This window comes from Candidozyma auris, chromosome 1 (assembly GCF_003013715.1).
Source record: "Candidozyma auris chromosome 1, complete sequence".
NCBI lineage: Eukaryota > Fungi > Ascomycota > Pichiomycetes > Serinales > Metschnikowiaceae > Candidozyma > Candidozyma auris.
In genome coordinates this window covers 53,933-70,480 of record NC_072812.1, presented here as the reverse complement: position 1 = coordinate 70,480, position 16,548 = coordinate 53,933, and the positions used below count along the sequence as shown (strand labels likewise).

At 45.6% G+C, this 16,548-nt stretch overlaps 7 protein-coding genes across 7 annotated transcripts; 6 read left to right on the top strand and 1 right to left on the bottom strand. All coding sequences in view use genetic code 12, as the record gives it.

The window, feature by feature from the left end:
• Positions 1-1,886: 1,886 nt before the first annotated feature.
• CDC34 (SCF E2 ubiquitin-protein ligase catalytic subunit CDC34) lies at positions 1,887-2,603 on the top strand (the record flags this gene model as incomplete). The annotated part of the gene is made up of 1 exon (XM_029033783.2): positions 1,887-2,603. One exon carries the CDS (start codon positions 1,887-1,889, stop codon positions 2,601-2,603), a length of 717 nt encoding a protein of 238 aa, XP_028892375.1.
• Positions 2,604-2,993: 390 nt separating this feature from the next.
• Positions 2,994-3,407, bottom strand: CJI96_0000031 (uncharacterized protein; the record flags this gene model as incomplete). Its single annotated transcript, XM_029033784.1, has 1 exon — positions 2,994-3,407. The coding sequence occupies one exon, from the start codon at positions 3,405-3,407 to the stop codon at positions 2,994-2,996; it is 414 nt and encodes a 137-aa protein (XP_028892376.1).
• Positions 3,408-4,807: 1,400 nt separating this feature from the next.
• DBF4 (protein serine/threonine kinase activating protein DBF4) lies at positions 4,808-6,493 on the top strand (the record flags this gene model as incomplete). Its single annotated transcript, XM_029033785.2, has 1 exon — positions 4,808-6,493. The coding sequence occupies one exon, from the start codon at positions 4,808-4,810 to the stop codon at positions 6,491-6,493; it is 1,686 nt and encodes a 561-aa protein (XP_028892377.2).
• Positions 6,494-6,741: 248 nt separating this feature from the next.
• Positions 6,742-9,147, top strand: IFM1 (translation initiation factor 2; the record flags this gene model as incomplete). Its single annotated transcript, XM_029033786.2, has 1 exon — positions 6,742-9,147. The coding sequence occupies one exon, from the start codon at positions 6,742-6,744 to the stop codon at positions 9,145-9,147; it is 2,406 nt and encodes an 801-aa protein (XP_028892378.2).
• Positions 9,148-9,291: 144 nt separating this feature from the next.
• On the top strand, positions 9,292-10,614 carry CJI96_0000028 (uncharacterized protein; the record flags this gene model as incomplete). Its single annotated transcript, XM_029033787.2, has 1 exon — positions 9,292-10,614. One exon carries the CDS (start codon positions 9,292-9,294, stop codon positions 10,612-10,614), a length of 1,323 nt encoding a protein of 440 aa, XP_028892379.2.
• A 1,420-nt stretch (positions 10,615-12,034) lies between these two features.
• Positions 12,035-14,908, top strand: CJI96_0000027 (pheromone-regulated protein; the record flags this gene model as incomplete). The annotated part of the gene is made up of 1 exon (XM_029033788.2): positions 12,035-14,908. One exon carries the CDS (start codon positions 12,035-12,037, stop codon positions 14,906-14,908), a length of 2,874 nt encoding a protein of 957 aa, XP_028892380.2.
• A 302-nt stretch (positions 14,909-15,210) lies between these two features.
• CJI96_0000026 (uncharacterized protein) lies at positions 15,211-16,488 on the top strand (the record flags this gene model as incomplete). The annotated part of the gene is made up of 1 exon (XM_029033789.2): positions 15,211-16,488. The coding sequence occupies one exon, from the start codon at positions 15,211-15,213 to the stop codon at positions 16,486-16,488; it is 1,278 nt and encodes a 425-aa protein (XP_028892381.2).
• Between the last annotated feature and the right edge of the window lie 60 nt (positions 16,489-16,548).

Below are 16,548 nucleotides of genomic sequence, written 5' to 3'. Positions count from 1 at the left end.
TTTGAAAGCACTCTCTGAAAATAAAGAAAGAAAAAGTTTTAGTGTTCTTCGTCTTTTTCGAGACGTTGCCCATGAATGCAAACTGATAAGGGTCCCTTTTCGCAGCCATAAGCGGCAGATAGGCACGGTAGTTTTTGGAGGACTAGCCGATATATAAAAGCTCTCTTGGTTGATGAAAGAGAAACTTCCAGATTTTGAATATTCATTAGAAGTCTGAGTTTTGCAGAGATGCCTAGAGTTTGGTGAGAATGGCGCTGTTGCTGGAGTTCGTTTCTCTTATATTGGTGAAACACTGACAAGATGGCTTTACGTTGCGACAAAAAGAGATTGCTAAAATCTGAGAGATTCTTAATGGTCATTGACTTAATATTCCTCTTAGATGAACCTTGCTTGATATCAGGACAATGCCTTGTTGAGCAAACATTCATTATAGCGAATTCACTCAGAATTGCTTTGAGGCACTGTTGACACCTGAAGGTGATAGATTAGCTGTCGAAAATTAATGTATGATTCTTGTGTGCATCAATCCAAAAGCTATGTGGAATCCATTGACAAGCTAAACGTTGCATGCCCAAAGGGAGATCACAAGGAAGATCAGAATCTGAGGCAAGATACAAGAGTGCAATCGCCAACTGCAATTACTCAGAGGTCATACTCAGTCTATGTCTTAAGGCTTTTTCTCTTTGAACGAGGACCATAAAAAAAATCTCGACATATCTTGCAATTTATTTATTGAAACTTGAATTCTAGCGGACTGCTGAAGTCTACATGTACCGTCACACTAGACAGAGCAGAGCAGCCAAACAAAGACAAGTCAAGAACGCAGATGATTGAATTCAAATTTGGGGTAGGTCGGTTATAATTCTAGTGCATTGCCTTTGTTTGTGTGTTAGACCGAGTTTGGGACCAGATTTGGCTGCGAAAAACAGCCACAAGCACAAACAGTGGCACCCAACCAGCCATAGACGCAAGAATCCACCGTTGTGGTCAGGTTGAAGAATTAGAAATTCTAGGTAATATGAAAGCTCATTAGCAAACTTAGTTTTTTTCGAGATTTGGGTGCCCATTGTCTTCCTTTTTGAGTGTCCCTCGTCTACGTTGTGTGCCTTGCCCGAGTTGGTTCTCGACTTATCGTCCTTCAACAAACAAGAGCCTTCCACTAGGCCGAGAACGAGGCAACAAGAGTGAGAGTACCAAAAAAGGAAAAGGCAACCACAAATGAAGAGAAAATTTAAAAAGTAAAAGAAGGTGAGAGTGTACATTATATAGTAAAAGCAGGGAACTATGAGTGACGCACAGAAACTATGAATATGTTATTCTCTCCTGGGAGGAACGGCTCCAGTGTGGTGAGGGAAATAAGCATGTTTTGGGCTGGCGGGTCCTCTCTCTGGTCACGTGATATCACTATTTTTCCCGAGTTCTCTCCTTCCTAACTCGATATTCTGGACCTTAACTCACACTAGCTTGTTTTTTTTCCTTCTTTTTTTCCTTCCAAATAATATCTTTTCTCTTCTTATCTTTATTTGCTCTTGTTCGCTGACCATCATTCTCTCTGCGTGCCAAAAGAAACAGGCTGCGGCACTCACCACAGAAAAAAGAAAAACCGGCTCGCACAAATCGCAGGTGGCCCTCCCATTCCTCCTACTTACTTCTTCCGTTGCTGATATCAGCGAAACACACCTACCCTACCTTTACCCTAACACCCCAGAATCTTGTTGAGTTTGCTGCTTTTTCAGTCCAGCCCTCACTCAAGTCTGTTCTAATCCCACGCTTTATACACTATATACCTTTTTTTTTTTATAAATCTTTGTCTTGTGGGGACCCACTTCATAACCACCATAGGTTTTTGTCAGCATCACTAAACAAGCAAAAAGCACCCATAAACTATGAGCTCCAAATCCGCCGCAGCGATTCTCCAGCGGCAGTTCAGAGACTTGACTGATCCGAAAAAGGGGATCCCTTCGTTCCACATTGAGCTTGACGACGATAACATCTTCTTGTGGAACATCGGCATCATGGTGCTCAACAAAGAGTCGATGTACCACGGCGGTTTCTTCAAGGGCCAGATGAGATTTCCGGCCGACTTCCCCTTCTCGCCTCCAACATTCCGCTTCACCCCGGCCATCTACCACCCTAATGTTTACCGCGATGGCAGATTGTGTATTTCCATTCTCCACCAAGGCGGTGACCCAACCTCGGATGAGCCTGACAGTGAGACGTGGTCCCCAGCACAGACAGTTGAGTCGGTGTTGATTTCGATCGTGTCGCTTTTGGAGGACCCCAACATCTCTTCGCCAGCTAACATCGATGCCTCGGTCGAGTTGCGCAAGAGCCCGGAAGCATACAAGAAGAAGGTCATGCAAGAGGTGGCCAGATCGAAGCAGGACATCCCTGAAGGTTTTGTTGTGCCTGAGTCCGAAGTCCATGCTTATGGTGGCGCCAACGGTGCTGCTAAAGATGCCGAACAGGAGCCTGTGGATGAGGATTTCTGGTACGACAGCGAGGAGGAGTCCTTTGACGAAGAAAGCCTCATGGACGACATGGAGGATGTGGAGGATGATGTCGAGGAAGAAGAGAGCGACGTGGAGATCGCTGTGAAATAGGTTTGGCGTTGCTTAATTCATTTCAGCCAAGAACGCTGTTGAAGAGGGCCAGCAGATGATGATGCGCTGATTCTGTTGCATTTCGTTGTGTGAACCAGAGCATCCAGTACATCTGACTACGCAGCATCTGTCGCTTGATGTGTTTTGGGTCTAAGCTCATTGCCTGTCACATCATGCTCTTCAACGAGCTTAATGCATCTTCTACGGTTTTATTTCACGACTTTGCTTCTGCCTTAATTGCCGTCAAACTATACATCGCATGGACCACAATCCCGATGTGCCCTACTTTGCCTGAAAGGCGGCGCTTTGATCATATTCTCATGCTTCCTATTAACCAGTGATTGAATACCCATATCTATATTTTGTTTAGCATATTAGCATCCTGAGTTCTTACGCTGCCACGTAGCCCTGAAGTTCCTTTTCCAATGTCCCTGCAAGCGCATCAATCTGTGCCTTTGCCAATGCGTCCTCGTAGTTGCTAAAGTAAAATATCACCACGTATAACTGGTTTTTGGTCCCCTTCTCGGTGGAGAATCGCTTCACCATCGACCTAAGATTCCCATCCACGTCCATGACCACCCAGTCATCCAAATCCGGGTTTTTGGCCTTTGGCTGCTGGTGAAATGCATTGATGGCCAACAAAGAGAACACTTTCAAGTTATCTGACGATATGTCCAAGTTCAGAACGGAAACTGTGGACAACGGGAGGCCCTTGCTTGACAAGAGGGATACAGAGATTGGACCAAGCCCATGTGGAGAAAGCACTTGCGAGATTGTCTGGGATATGTGTTTCGGTTGTAGCATTATTGCGCTGAAGGCGAAGTTGTAGCGTAGTAGTTTTGACTCGGTATATGTTCTGTGCGAACTGGGACTGATAAGAGCGTGTAGTGTTAAGAACTGACCAATTGGACAGTAAGAATCTGGCCGTCAGTTTCTGTTTTTCTTGTACGTTCGCTTTTGTCTACTTATACCCTTTGCCAACTTTTATTATTTTTTGGTTATTTATTTTCTTGCGTACTACTTTCCTTTCATGCTAGCACAGGTACCTGTGAGCATTAAAAACGGAAATGCTGCTTGAGAGCAACTTTTGAAGTTAAAACTTTCGTAAGATAGCAGAAACATACTTAAAAAAAGCTTTCAGACATGCTTCTTCATTGTGACCATTGTATCTGATTTTCTAGCATTCTTCGAAGGTGTGCGTTCCTTTCATGCTTTACATCTTTAATTAAAAAGTGTCAATTAATTGCAATAACGAGTGCACTTAAAACTCCCCAAGAAAACATTTAATGAGTTAAAACGACTAAATAAAGCCACTCGGGCTTTGGCGAACCCGACTCCAAGCTACACAAAGTTTATGAAGAGCTTGTCTCGCTTTTGAAGAAATGGCTGCAAAATCATGCCAACAGTGTCTACCAAAGATACTAAGTATATGCGACTAACTTTACAGGACCATGAGCTTTCATTTGCTCAAGGAGTATTACCAAGAATGTCAAATTCGCTTGGACAAGTATCTGTTCATTTTCCTACGGGTGAAATCTTCCATTGGTTGGAGATGCACAGTGAATATTTTGTGACAGGCTAAACTACCACAAGTGAGTTTGCTGCCAAAAACTAAAAGAACTTCAAATTTAGCAAGCTCATGATCATACAATAGTGGTACATTTACCCAATGATCTTATAGCTTACATCACATTCCATATCAAACAATTTGTGGTGCTGGCTGATTCTGACCTCACTGTTTTCGCAGCCAATACTTACAGTCCATGCCTTTACTTCTCCAGCATATTCTCTAAGCTCCTCAATTGACAACACACAGATCGCCTAGAGGGCCAAAAATTTCCTCAAAGTATCATGCTTCATCAGAGAATCCTTCTAATTGTCGTCACCTTTCAAACTGGTTGCAAATGTAAACACAAGTGTGCACATGTAGTTGCGGATCCACATACAGTTTTTTTTTGAGCCCTTCCTTCACTACGACGCGAATCTTCGTGTTTTGCTCCAACTACATCAAAAGGTCCACAGCACATATCACTCTCAACCGCCTCTATAGATATCGAGGTTTCGTCCACATAGATTGCATTGAAGCATTGACTGAGTACAAGTCACACAATCTCCATTTCCTTTAATATCTCGACCGCTTTTTCCTTCCTCCATAATGCACCTTTAAGATGGACAGAACAAACAAAAAGAGATCATATACAGCCATGTCACAGGCCAAGCGTGTGCCTTTGGCTGAAGCCAACCAAAATGTACCTCTGCCAGCCAGCATCAAACCCAGGGTCAAGAATGTCCCTGTGGCTAGTAATGTGGCCAAAGTAGAGCGGGAGGATGACTCCGTTGCCATCGCTAAACGAACCGAGGTGTTGGCCGTGGGGGAGAAGCTGGCATCAAGGGATGCTGAAGAAACAACGTCTGTGGCTACTGAGCACCTGGTGAAGAAGCTGCGCAAGATTGAAGACTCCAAGGCCGCTGGTAGCGGACCTGCTTCAAAGTCGGCTAGACTCGTCGGTGACGAGCTCAAGAGCTGGCAGGAGTCATGGCGTAAGATTATGAAAGAGTCTGTGGTGTACTTTGACACGCAAGGGTGTGACTCAAACAACCTAGCTCAGCAACAGGAGCAGAAACGGGCACAGCGTGCTTTGAGACTGGTGGGGTGCGAGATTGTGCCCTTTTACGACCGAGATGTTAGCATCATCGTCAGCAGACGCCAGTTCAATAGCTCCAAGGCTTATCCAAACAACGACATCTTCCACGATGCCGTGAGTCTCAAGATTAAGGTGTGGGATTACGATAAGGTTTTCAGGTTTCTCAAGAACCTCGGTGTTTCAGACTCAGCATCACAAGAGCGTACGGGAAACTTGTCAAACCTTCTAAAGGAAGAAAAGATTTTTGGGTCTGCCGACAAAGATCCTAACGCTAAAAGAGAGGACTTGCACTACTTAGAAAAGAATTTCTTCTACGTGTATGACTTATCGCAAGCGGTACGTCCTATAGCCGTAAGGGAATGGTCTGGTGAGAACTATCCGTCATTTTACTACACCCTTGATGGCAAGTGTCCTTTCATTCCCGACACATCCGATAATCTGGAGAGGAAAAAATTGCGCCGGCTGCAAAAGTTCGAAGCCACGAAAGAATATAGAGAACTCCTCAAGAAGGTGACTGACGCCATTATTGGACACGCTCGTGATAGCTTCTCCATAAATTCATCTGCTGTCACCGAAACAAGCACAAGTACGGACTCTGCTGGAGCGACTGATAGCATCGCAGAGGATGACGCCACCAACGACAGGGAGGGTACTGTCGATGACAATGACAACGATACGATTCTGATGGAGAAAAAAGCATCGTCAGAGCCCGAAGAAGATACTGAAGGTAAAGAAAATTTCGACTTCAAGGCACCCGCCGCTTTGACAAGAAATTCATCGGTCATGCAACCCTTCAACAACTCAGTTTCTCAATCAAACTCAAGATTCTACGACGTAGTTGCCTCAGGATACAATGGAGCCTCCAATGCACAATCGATATCGATGGACTCCGTGCTCAATAGCGCAGCACAACAACATGCTCATCAAGGCAATGGTCTCGGACCGACGGTGTCCCAGGTTGTGTCGAAGAATTTGAACAACCTCAAGAGGCGCATCTTCTTGAAGAAGCACATGCAAAAAGCGGATTCTCGCGAGCGAGAACGTGAGCGTGAGTTGAAACCTGGGTATTGCGAGAACTGCCGCGTCAAGTATGACAGCTTTGACGAACACATTGTGTCCAACAGGCACCGCAACTTTGCTTGCAACGACGAAAACTTCAAAGAGATTGACGACCTCATTGCTACACTTAACGAAAGCAAATTCATGGGGTACGTCGCATCAAATGGTGACTACAATTACGAGTAGCGTTTTTACCTGAAAGGTGTTTTGCATCTTCATAGCATTTCTGTCACGATAATTGCATAGAGTATAAAAAAGGAACCCTCCTATATGGGGGGAGGGGTTCCAAAGCATAAACGAATCGATAGTTCCACTATATTGAACGAGGTAGTAGTAGAATTCGTGGTAGTAGTTGTGCGGTGTACCATCAACATAAAAATTCGCAGTCAATTATCTATCTCATAAACTTTTCACATAGAGCATTTATAGACGTAATGAGTATCGGGCTACGCAACCTTCACCAGGCCCAAAGATGTATACTACAAAGATGCCAGCTATCGACCCTTCGAAACTTGCCCAAAGTTGGTGACGTCAAAGGCACAGAGGGTAACCCACTGGGTGCTACAGGCGGTGCAAAGAAACCAAACCGCTTCGCTCAGATGTACAGCAACGCGGACTCAGGACCACGGGGCTTCAAAAGGACAAACCAAAATGCAAATTTCAAGTCACAAAGAAAGTTTGTTGACCAGAGCGGCAAGCCATCGAGAAGAGACACAGAAGGGCAAGTTCCTTTTGCCAAACGAGAACAGCAGCCCAGAAGAGAACAGCAGCCCAGAAGAGAGCAGCAGCCCAGAAGAGAGCAGCAGCCGACTAACAAGAACCAAACCAAAGCCACAAGTAATGAATCGGGTGGAAGTATACAGAGGTATGCACAAATAAGGCTGAAGTTGAACCAGCAAATGAAGGAGCAGCAGGGTACAGCTAGTCAGAGCCAAGCAAAGAAGCCCCAGAAAAAGGTACAGAGCAAGCCAAGAGAGAAGAAGAAAGAAAACATCAAAATCAACATTCCAACATTCACAACGGTATCTAATTTGGCTAACATCATGAGTGTTCCATTGTCAGACATGCTTACCAGACTTGAGGGTCTTGGGTTCGAAAACATGAGCCACAACTACATTCTCGATAAGGAAAATGCTTCTCTTATTGCAGACGAGTTTGGGTTTGATGTCACCATGAGCGATGAAACCGGTATGGATCTCTTCCCAGCACCTGTAAAGGAGGAGCTTCTTGAGCCCAGACCGCCAGTGGTCACCATCATGGGACATGTGGATCATGGTAAGACCACAATTTTGGACTATTTGAGGAAATCTTCAGTGGTGCAAGGCGAGTTTGGTGGTATCACTCAGCATATAGGTGCTTTCTCCGTGACAACACCCATATCGAAGAAGAAAATCACATTTCTCGATACTCCTGGCCATGCTGCGTTTTTGAGTATGCGTGAAAGAGGCGCCATAGTCACTGATATCGTGATTCTTGTTGTTGCCGGTGATGACTCTGTGATGCCACAGACGATCGAAGCTATCAAGCATGCAAAGAAGTCAGGGGTTCCTATCATAGTCGCCATCAACAAGTGTGACAAGCCTGGTCTCAACCTAGACAAGGTTTTGGCAGACTTGTCTCGTCATGATATTGATATTGAAGACTATGGTGGTGACACACAAACTGTCAGAGTTAGTGGAAAGACTGGTATGAACATGGACAAACTAGAGGAGGCAGTTATCACTCTCAGTGAACTAAGTGAGTTTAAAGCCGAAAGTAAAGGCGTCCCGGCAGAGGGATGGGTAATTGAAAGTCAAGTTGTCAAAGGACTTGGAAACGTCTCCACTGTGTTGATCAAAAGAGGAACTGTCAAACCGGGAAGCTTCTTGGTGGCTGGGACAACTTACTGCAAAGTACGAGGCATGAAAGATGAAAACGGCAAGACAGTTAAGGCAGCTGGACCATCCACTCCGGTTCAGATTTGGGGCTGGAAGAGTCTTCCTCAGGCGGGTGACCAAATTTTGGCAGCTGATTCTGAAAAACTATGTCGTAAGGTTGTGAAGAACAGAGAGGAAAGAAATGCTATCATACAACAGTCGAAGGACATTGAAAAGATCAATGAGATGAGACAGGAGGAGATCAATGAGCTCAAGAGACAGGAGAAGATCAACGAGCTCAAATTGGCGGGACTTGACCCTCTGGAGTTTATGAAGGAGGAAGAGGATAAAATCAAGACAGTTACTGTCAATTACATTGTGAAGTCCGATGTCTATGGGTCAGCGGAAGCAATCAAGGATAGTATCAATGGGCTTGGAAACGAGGAGGTCAAGGCGAAGGTTGTTTCGTACGATGCCGGTCCTCCTACGGACTCAGATGTTGATACCGCTGCCACAATCAATGGTAGCATTTTGAGTTTCAACGTAAAAGTTCCTAGGCTGATTCACCTAAAAGCCGAAAGAGCTGGTGTAAAGGTTGTGGAAGATAATGTGATATATCGGTTGATCGAGCACGTCACTGAGGAGTTAACGTCGAAATTGAAGCCTCACATCGAAATCAAGATTCTTGCTGAGGCTGACATAAAGACGGTCCTCCAGATTACTGGCAAGAACAAGACTCAAGTCAAGGTTGCTGGTTGCAAGGTGAACGTCGGTAACTTAAAAAGATCAGCAAAGGTGAGAGTTGTAAGAGGAGAAGAGGTGGTCTACTCTGGAGCACTTTCTTCCCTCAAACACGTGAAACAAGATATCTCGGAGGCCAAGAAGGGCACCGAGTGTGGATTAGCATTCACCAACTGGGACAAATTTGAGGAGGGTGACAAGATAGAAGCATACGAGGAACACGAGATTCCACGCTACTTGTAATTGTAAATAGGTATAAATATTATACAAGGCATGGATTTGGTGGTGAGAAACAACTTGTAGTACACAATAATATGCACCTATTGCGCACTGAAAAAGCAGCTCATCGCAGACTATACCATTTCAGATAAGCTAGCCCAAACCATTATGTCCAGTCACGACGAGTATTCCTCAGACGAAGAAAGCTTGTTCGACTCGCAGAAGTCAGATGTTTTTCTCGGGTTTGTGGATATCGGAATAGGAGAAGATGATGAGTACCCTACAATTGAAGACACCTTCATTGGAGGACAGCCCATCTGGCCCCATCCACAACTGAAGCCCAAGGAAGAAGACATGAAATGTGACAACTGTGGCAAACTTATGGCTTTGCTACTACAAGCGTTTGCTCCTCTAGACGGCAAGACCTACGACAGAGTGATTTATATATTTGCATGTAAGAATACTGCCCAGTGCTCAGGCAAGAAAGGAAGCGTCAAAGCCCTTCGTGCTGTGAATAAGGACCCTGCTATAGCAGAACGAATCTTGCAGGAGCAACAGGAAGAAACTCAGAAGGCTTTGGATGAGAAGCTTCGTTTGGAGAACAAGAAGAAGATCCAGATCGAGATGACCAAGGACCTTTTTGATGTGACGAAGCCCAGCGATGGGAAAGGGAACCCATTTCTGAACAGCAACCCGTTCAGCTCGCTGCAACCGTTTGGAGAAACAAATCCTTTCACAGGAACGAATTCGTTTGGATCGAGTGAGAAGACGGAAGGGATCAGTCACAACAAGAGCAGCGTCAAAAGTTACGCCGACGTCAGCAAATCTGCTAAACCCCCAGCAAAAGCATCAAAGCCAGTGCTGGCAGAGTTGCCTGAATATCCCGGGTATATCCTCTTCACGGAGAAGGAGAAGTTAAAGAAAGTGACGCTTGAGCCAGAGTTGGAGAAGTATAAGCATTTGATAGAAAATTCTGCAGAGGAGGGAGACAGCGAAGGCAAAAGCGGCAAGAAGGAAAGAAGCTTATCGTCGTCCAGCTCGTCGTCAGCTGCAGTGAACACCCAGACAAATCAGATCTCCAAGATGCTCCAGGACAAGTTTTTCGAGAGCTTCACCTCTGTGGTGAATCACAATCCAACACAAGTTCTTCGCTACGATCTAGACGGAAAGCCTGTTCTCTACAGCGGGAAGGACGAGGTTGCAAAGCAAGTTAACGAAGGAACCATCCCTGATCCAGCATACAACCCCTCTTCGAGAAGACGGTTTGAGCTACAGTTGATGCCCAAGACGATCATGGATCTTGAGAAGAACGCCAATTCCGTGGCCGACATCTTGAACGGGATGTCTTGGGGAACAATCATAGTGTACACTGATGAGGAGGATTACATGCCCAGTGTCGACGAACATCACGTTGGATACGTGAGAGAGTACTGTGGTGTGCAGTGGGAAGAGAGCGTAGAGCGTGCCCAACAAGGCGCCAGCGACGAATAGAAGAAGAAAGAGAATACATGGACAGGAGTAAGAGATGCAAGAGCTCTGTTCAGTAACAAATGAAGCCAATGTATCATTTGTCGCTCTGATGGAAAAGTATGGGACAACTTGTGACTGGCAGAGAGTAGCCTCTATGAATTAGCTGCGAATTCTCAGTTCCTGATCCAGCTACACAATACAAAGCGCTTGACTAATTGCAACAGCACTAGTTGCGCCATAAATTGCAGGAACAACATACAGCCTAGTAATAGTAAATAATCTCTGAAACAATATACAGCGTAATTTTAGTAAAAGAACTTTGGTTTCATCTCTGTATCCACATGCGACAGCGCCGTTTGTCTAGATCAGGCGAGTGCCGTTTCAGGCTGACGACACAGGCACGGTAGTTGAGGCGCTTTGCAGCGAAGATAAAGGACTTCACGTTTCCTGTGACGTAAGTTAGAGGCCACAAATTGCAGCACTAAAAAAAAAAGGAAAAAAAAGGAAACGCGACGCTCAACATGCCGGTTTCAATTGCTGGCACAGGTGGAAGCTGGGCATGTAGAATTTCCACAATGGCGAGTATCACAATAAAAGTGGTTGCGAGGCGCTGTAGCAACCATCAAAGAAGGCCCAGAAGGTTAATAGTATCAGGCCGGTGAGAACTTACAAGAGCCAATCAAATATCCATCATCTGGTTCTGGCCGAGGGTGCCTGTCAGAAACCAGGCGTAGGCGTGAAAAATTGCACCCACCGGAAAAACCTTTAAAAGAGCGCAAGTTGCCAAAGGAAGAGATTGGCAGTGTGCAGCCCTCTAATTACCATATCAAGGTGGCAGGATTCATTTAGAATGTCTTTTGCTTTTATCTTATTTCCTTCCTCCTCTTGTATGTTCGTCTCGTCCAGCTTCTCTTCCTCTGCCTCTTCGCACAATCTCTTGCAGGGCGGAATACCTCTTGGCCAGAAATCAGGAACCTGGCCAGACTAGTCCAGCTCGATGGAGAAAAAGTTAGAGAATCTCGCTCTCCAATGTTCCTTTCCTGTTCAGTCATCTTCTTCCCTCAGCCATTTTTTTCCTTCACCATGTCTTCACATGTGTATTTTCTCTCACCTTGCTAGCTTCATTCTGCACTGGTACATGCAGCAGTTTCCAGGCACAAGTCGAAAGGTAAAGCTGGCGAGAACAGACCATAAAATCACCAAGTATTGAAAGTTCACTTCCCAAACACCAAAACTCTTGGTCCACTTTCCCTCATCTGTCCCTCGAGTCACTCTCATCTTCCCACTTTCCTCTTTGCCTCTTCAACCCTTCCTCCCTCCCTCCTCCTTCTTCTCCTGCAACTTTTCGCAGCCATTCCTGCGCGCCTGCTACTAGCCATTGCTCCGTCCCATATATAGAAGGGCTCCAGCTCCAGTCTGTTCTTTTTCCACCACCCACACCATGTCACATTCGCTGGACCTGTCGGAAGACGAGTCCCAGTTCCAACACAACTTCAACGTGCCGGCCGTCAACTTGGCCAGTTTACGCAAGAACAACAAGAAGAACACTGCGAAGACCAACTTGGCCAAAGCTAAGAAGAAGTTCACCGGCAACAAGAACACGAGGTCCCCAGGCGACGATACCCCTTACAACAGAAACACCATCGTCTCGACTTCCTCACAAATAGACCTGTCTTCTTCCGACCTGGACTCGGTATCGATGTCCTCGTTGGCGAGGGCCAGAAACGACGAGGACGCGCTGAACCTCCCGAACTTTGCCTTCAACATGCCGCAGCATGATAGTGACGATGACGACGACGAGGAGGATGATCACCACGCTACAATGCCTGTGGAAATCGAAGACTCCTCTGACGACGACGACGATCAGCAGCCCCAGGAGATGCTGCGAGAGACCGCACGCTCACAGGGGCCTCCTCCTACTCTGCGTGGCAGAAGCTCCATTGGCTCCCGCCAGTCCCGTGGATCCCATGGGTCCCGCAGATCCCGTGGATCAAGACACTCAGATGAAATAGACATTGCTGACGTTGGCAAGACTTCCACGCACAGCTCGCATACCTCGGGCCGCAAGAGCTCCATCAAGAACATCTTTAGAAGACAATCGTTGCTAGATGGTGACGACGGGCCCTCGCGGTCCGACACGTTCATTGGCAAAGTTCTCAATATGGGTGGAGGCGGTTTGAGCGGGGGCGGACTTGTTCCAGGGGCCAGTAAGAGCGGTGACTACGAAGGACGCGATCCAGAGCAGGCCGTGGGCGGCGAGTCCGAGGACCACGCTATCGAGATGAAGAATTTGAACTACAGCGAACTCAATGAGGCCGCTCAGGAGCTAATCGAGGCCCACGCTCCCGAACTCAAAAAGGCCGAGCGCATGAATAAAGTAGCCTTTGATATGCCAGACGAAAAGTACGAAATGGATTATGAGGCGCAGGAGGGTTCATCTATGGAGCACGAAGACCGCCATCTCAAGCGTCATCTGGCAACCCCAGAGGCCTCGGAGAACCCATTCTACCAACCCAACCCTGACTTGCTTCGAGACGATCTCGACGAAGATCTCAAGGACGACGATATGCTTCTTGCAGAGGGCTCAGATGACTACATTGCTCCTCCGAAGCAAGTGCATGCGGGTGTGCTCTCATCGTTGTTGAAATTGTACCAAAACCCAGGAGCTTCCAAGTCCGCATCATCATTCCAATCATCTGGCATGCTAGCCGATGAGCAGTTCAACGATAGTGGTTACACATCGAAGAACGTTAGTCAAAGCGATTTTACACAACTCAAAAACAATATCAAGATGGGACCAAAGAAGTTGGCCAACAAATTTAAAAATAAGAAGTCTGAGGAAAAAGAAACAACGCCGGATTCAGACGAACAGGACCTCGATGAGACTGCCGCAAAGCTTCCGTCATTCCAAAATGCTCGTCCTAAGGCCCCAAAGACAAATAGCTCTAACCGCTTAGGGAAAAAACTCAAAAAAAACAAGGACCAGAAGCTCCGCATTACCGTTCACATTGCTGATATTCTTCAAAGACAACGTTTCATCATCAGAATATGCCGTGCACTTATGTTGTATGGAGCACCCACTCATAGATTGGAGGAGTATATGGTGATGACAAGTCGTGTGCTTGAGATCGATGGCCAGTTTGTATATTTTCCTGGTACCATGCTTATTGCATTCGGTGACGCAGCCACGAGAACATCTGAAGTTCACTTGGTCAGATGTGCACAGGGTCTTAATTTGTCAAAACTTTCTGACACACACAGGATTTATAAGGACGTCATTCATGACTTGATCAGTGTAGACGAGGCTACAAGGAAGCTTGAGGATTTGTTACGCAGAAGAAATGAGTATGCACCATGGATGTGCGTTTTCCTCTATGCCCTTGGTTCATGTGCGGTTTGTACTTTTGGTTTTGGTGGTGGCTGGCTAGACGTACCCATTGCCTTTGGTATAGGCTCAATCGTCGGCTATTTGCAGTTTTTTGTGTCATCTAAGTCTCATTTGTACTCATCGGTGTTTGAGGTGACCTCATCGATTGTGGTGTCATTTGCAGCACGAGGCATCGGTTCAATCAATAGAGGAAAAACATTTTGCTTTGGAGCTATTGCACAAGGCTCATTAGCGTTAATTTTACCTGGTTATATCATTCTATGTGGTTCTTTGGAATTGCAATCAAAAAACATTGTTGCAGGCTCAGTCAGAATGTTTTACGCGATTATTTATTCGTTATTTTTGGGATTTGGCATCACTCTCGGAGCTGCCTTATATGGTTGGGTTGACAAGAATGCCACAGATCAGGCGCAATGTACAACAGATCACGAAGTTAATCACAAATGGAGAATTTTGTTCGTTCCATTATTCACCACATGCTTGGGTTTGATCAATCAAGCTCGCTTTAGGCAATTGCCAATCATGCTCTTCATCTCGTGCACCGCATACGTGGGTACTTACTTTGCAGGTAAGCACTTCCTGAATGTTACTGAATTTACCGCAGCAATTGGTTCTTTTATCATTGGTATCTTGGGTAACATGTATTCGCGTATTGGACGGGGAATGGCAGTCAGTGCCATGCTTCCAGCTATTTTTGTGCAAGTGCCTTCGGGTATCGCCTCTAAAAGTACATTATTAGCCGGCGTTGATACTGCCAACAGGATCACAAACTCAAGTAGGGCATCTGCTGGTGATTCTGACTCAAGCTCATTGAGTTTTGGTGCCACCATGGTGGAAGTGTCGATAGGAATTTCCGTTGGATTGTTTGCAGCCGCCTTGATCGTTTATCCATTCGGCAAGAGGCGAACTTCGCTCTTTACATTATAGTTAAATAGAAATAGACTAAAAAAAGGGTTTTAGAAAGCTAAAAATGAAAAAAATAGCGTATTGTGAAGGTGCCATATTTGTACTATATGATTTAGAAAAATATGCCCCTATTTAACAATTGGCACTCTGGCCGAGTGGTCTAAGGCGCCAGGGTAAGGTCACCTTACCATACATTCCTGGTCTCTTCGGAGGCACGAGTTCGAACCTCGTGGGTGTCAATATCTTTTTTTTTTCGCTTCCCCCAATGTTCCCGCGGAATCGCCCCACATTTTTCGCAACAACCTGGAGATTCTTCTTACCCCATGTTTTCAAGAACCACACGACGTGTAACAAGTCTTCGTCAATTATCGCTCAAATCATTCAATAATGCTTCCATCACTGTAAACTTGAAGGATAAGACTGTTTCCTTTGACAACGTTTTTCTTAGAGATTCCTGTGATTCGCCAGATTCCGTTGATGCTTCAACGAGACAGAAGTCTTTCACCACCGCAAGTATTACCCGAAACCTCGAAATTGCCGAGCCGCCAAAGGTGGTGAATGAAAATGGAGAGCAGAATTTGCTTGTGAAGTGGAAGCAAGGCAATAAAATACACGAATCAAGGTACCTGGAGTATTTTTTGCAGAAGTCTCTGAGCTTGAAGGAGAGGTTCAATGGTAAATTCTTTCCTGAGGAGAAAGTCTATTGGAAAAAAACTGACCTTGTGCCAAACTTGAGTGAGCTTAAAGTGGACTACAACGATTATTTTGCAAAGGACAACGTATTTCAAAAAGTGGTGAACAACTTGAATAAGTATGGACTCTCGTTTATCGAGAACGTGGAAGATCCTCAGAATGACCCCAAGTTGGGCTCAATAAAACCGGAAAATGAATATTTGTGGCCCGTGGCCAAACTAGCCTCCCGATTTGGGTACATCAAGAAAACTTTCTACGGGGTGCTCTTTGATGTCAAGAACGAGAAGAACGCAAAGAACATCGCCAACACAAATGTTTTCCTTCCATTGCATATGGATTTGCTCTACTACGAGTCACCTCCTGGACTACAACTCTTGCATTTTATTCAAAACACCACTTTAGGTGGTGAAAACATCTTTGCAGACTCCTTTGCAGCTGCCTACTCCATCAGAGACAGAGACCCAAAGGCGTACGAAGCGCTCAAGAAAGTGCCCATCACTTACCACTACAATAACAACAACGAGTACTACTACTACATGCGTCCGCTCGTGGTGGAAGACCCATACGTGAAGAATTTCACTACTGGTGAACCACAGATAAAAGAGGTGAACTACGCTCCACCATTTCAAGGGCCCTTTGAACTCAATGCTACCACAGCAGAGGATCCAAAACTTTGGCAGGAATTTTTGCGTGGCTTGAGGCTTTTTGAGGATTTCATCAACGATCCCCAGAACCAGTATGAAGTTAAGCTGCCGGAGGGAAGCTGTGTCATATTCGATAACCGCCGTGTTCTTCACTCAAGAAATCAATTTTCGGATTCCAATGGCGGTGACCGCTGGCTTATGGGCACCTACGTCGACGGTGACAGTTATCGTTCTAAACTTCGTAAAGTCAACGAGACACAATGAAAGCAAAAGCTACTGATGATTTATTCCTTAAAAGTACTTTTTAATTATAGATATATAACA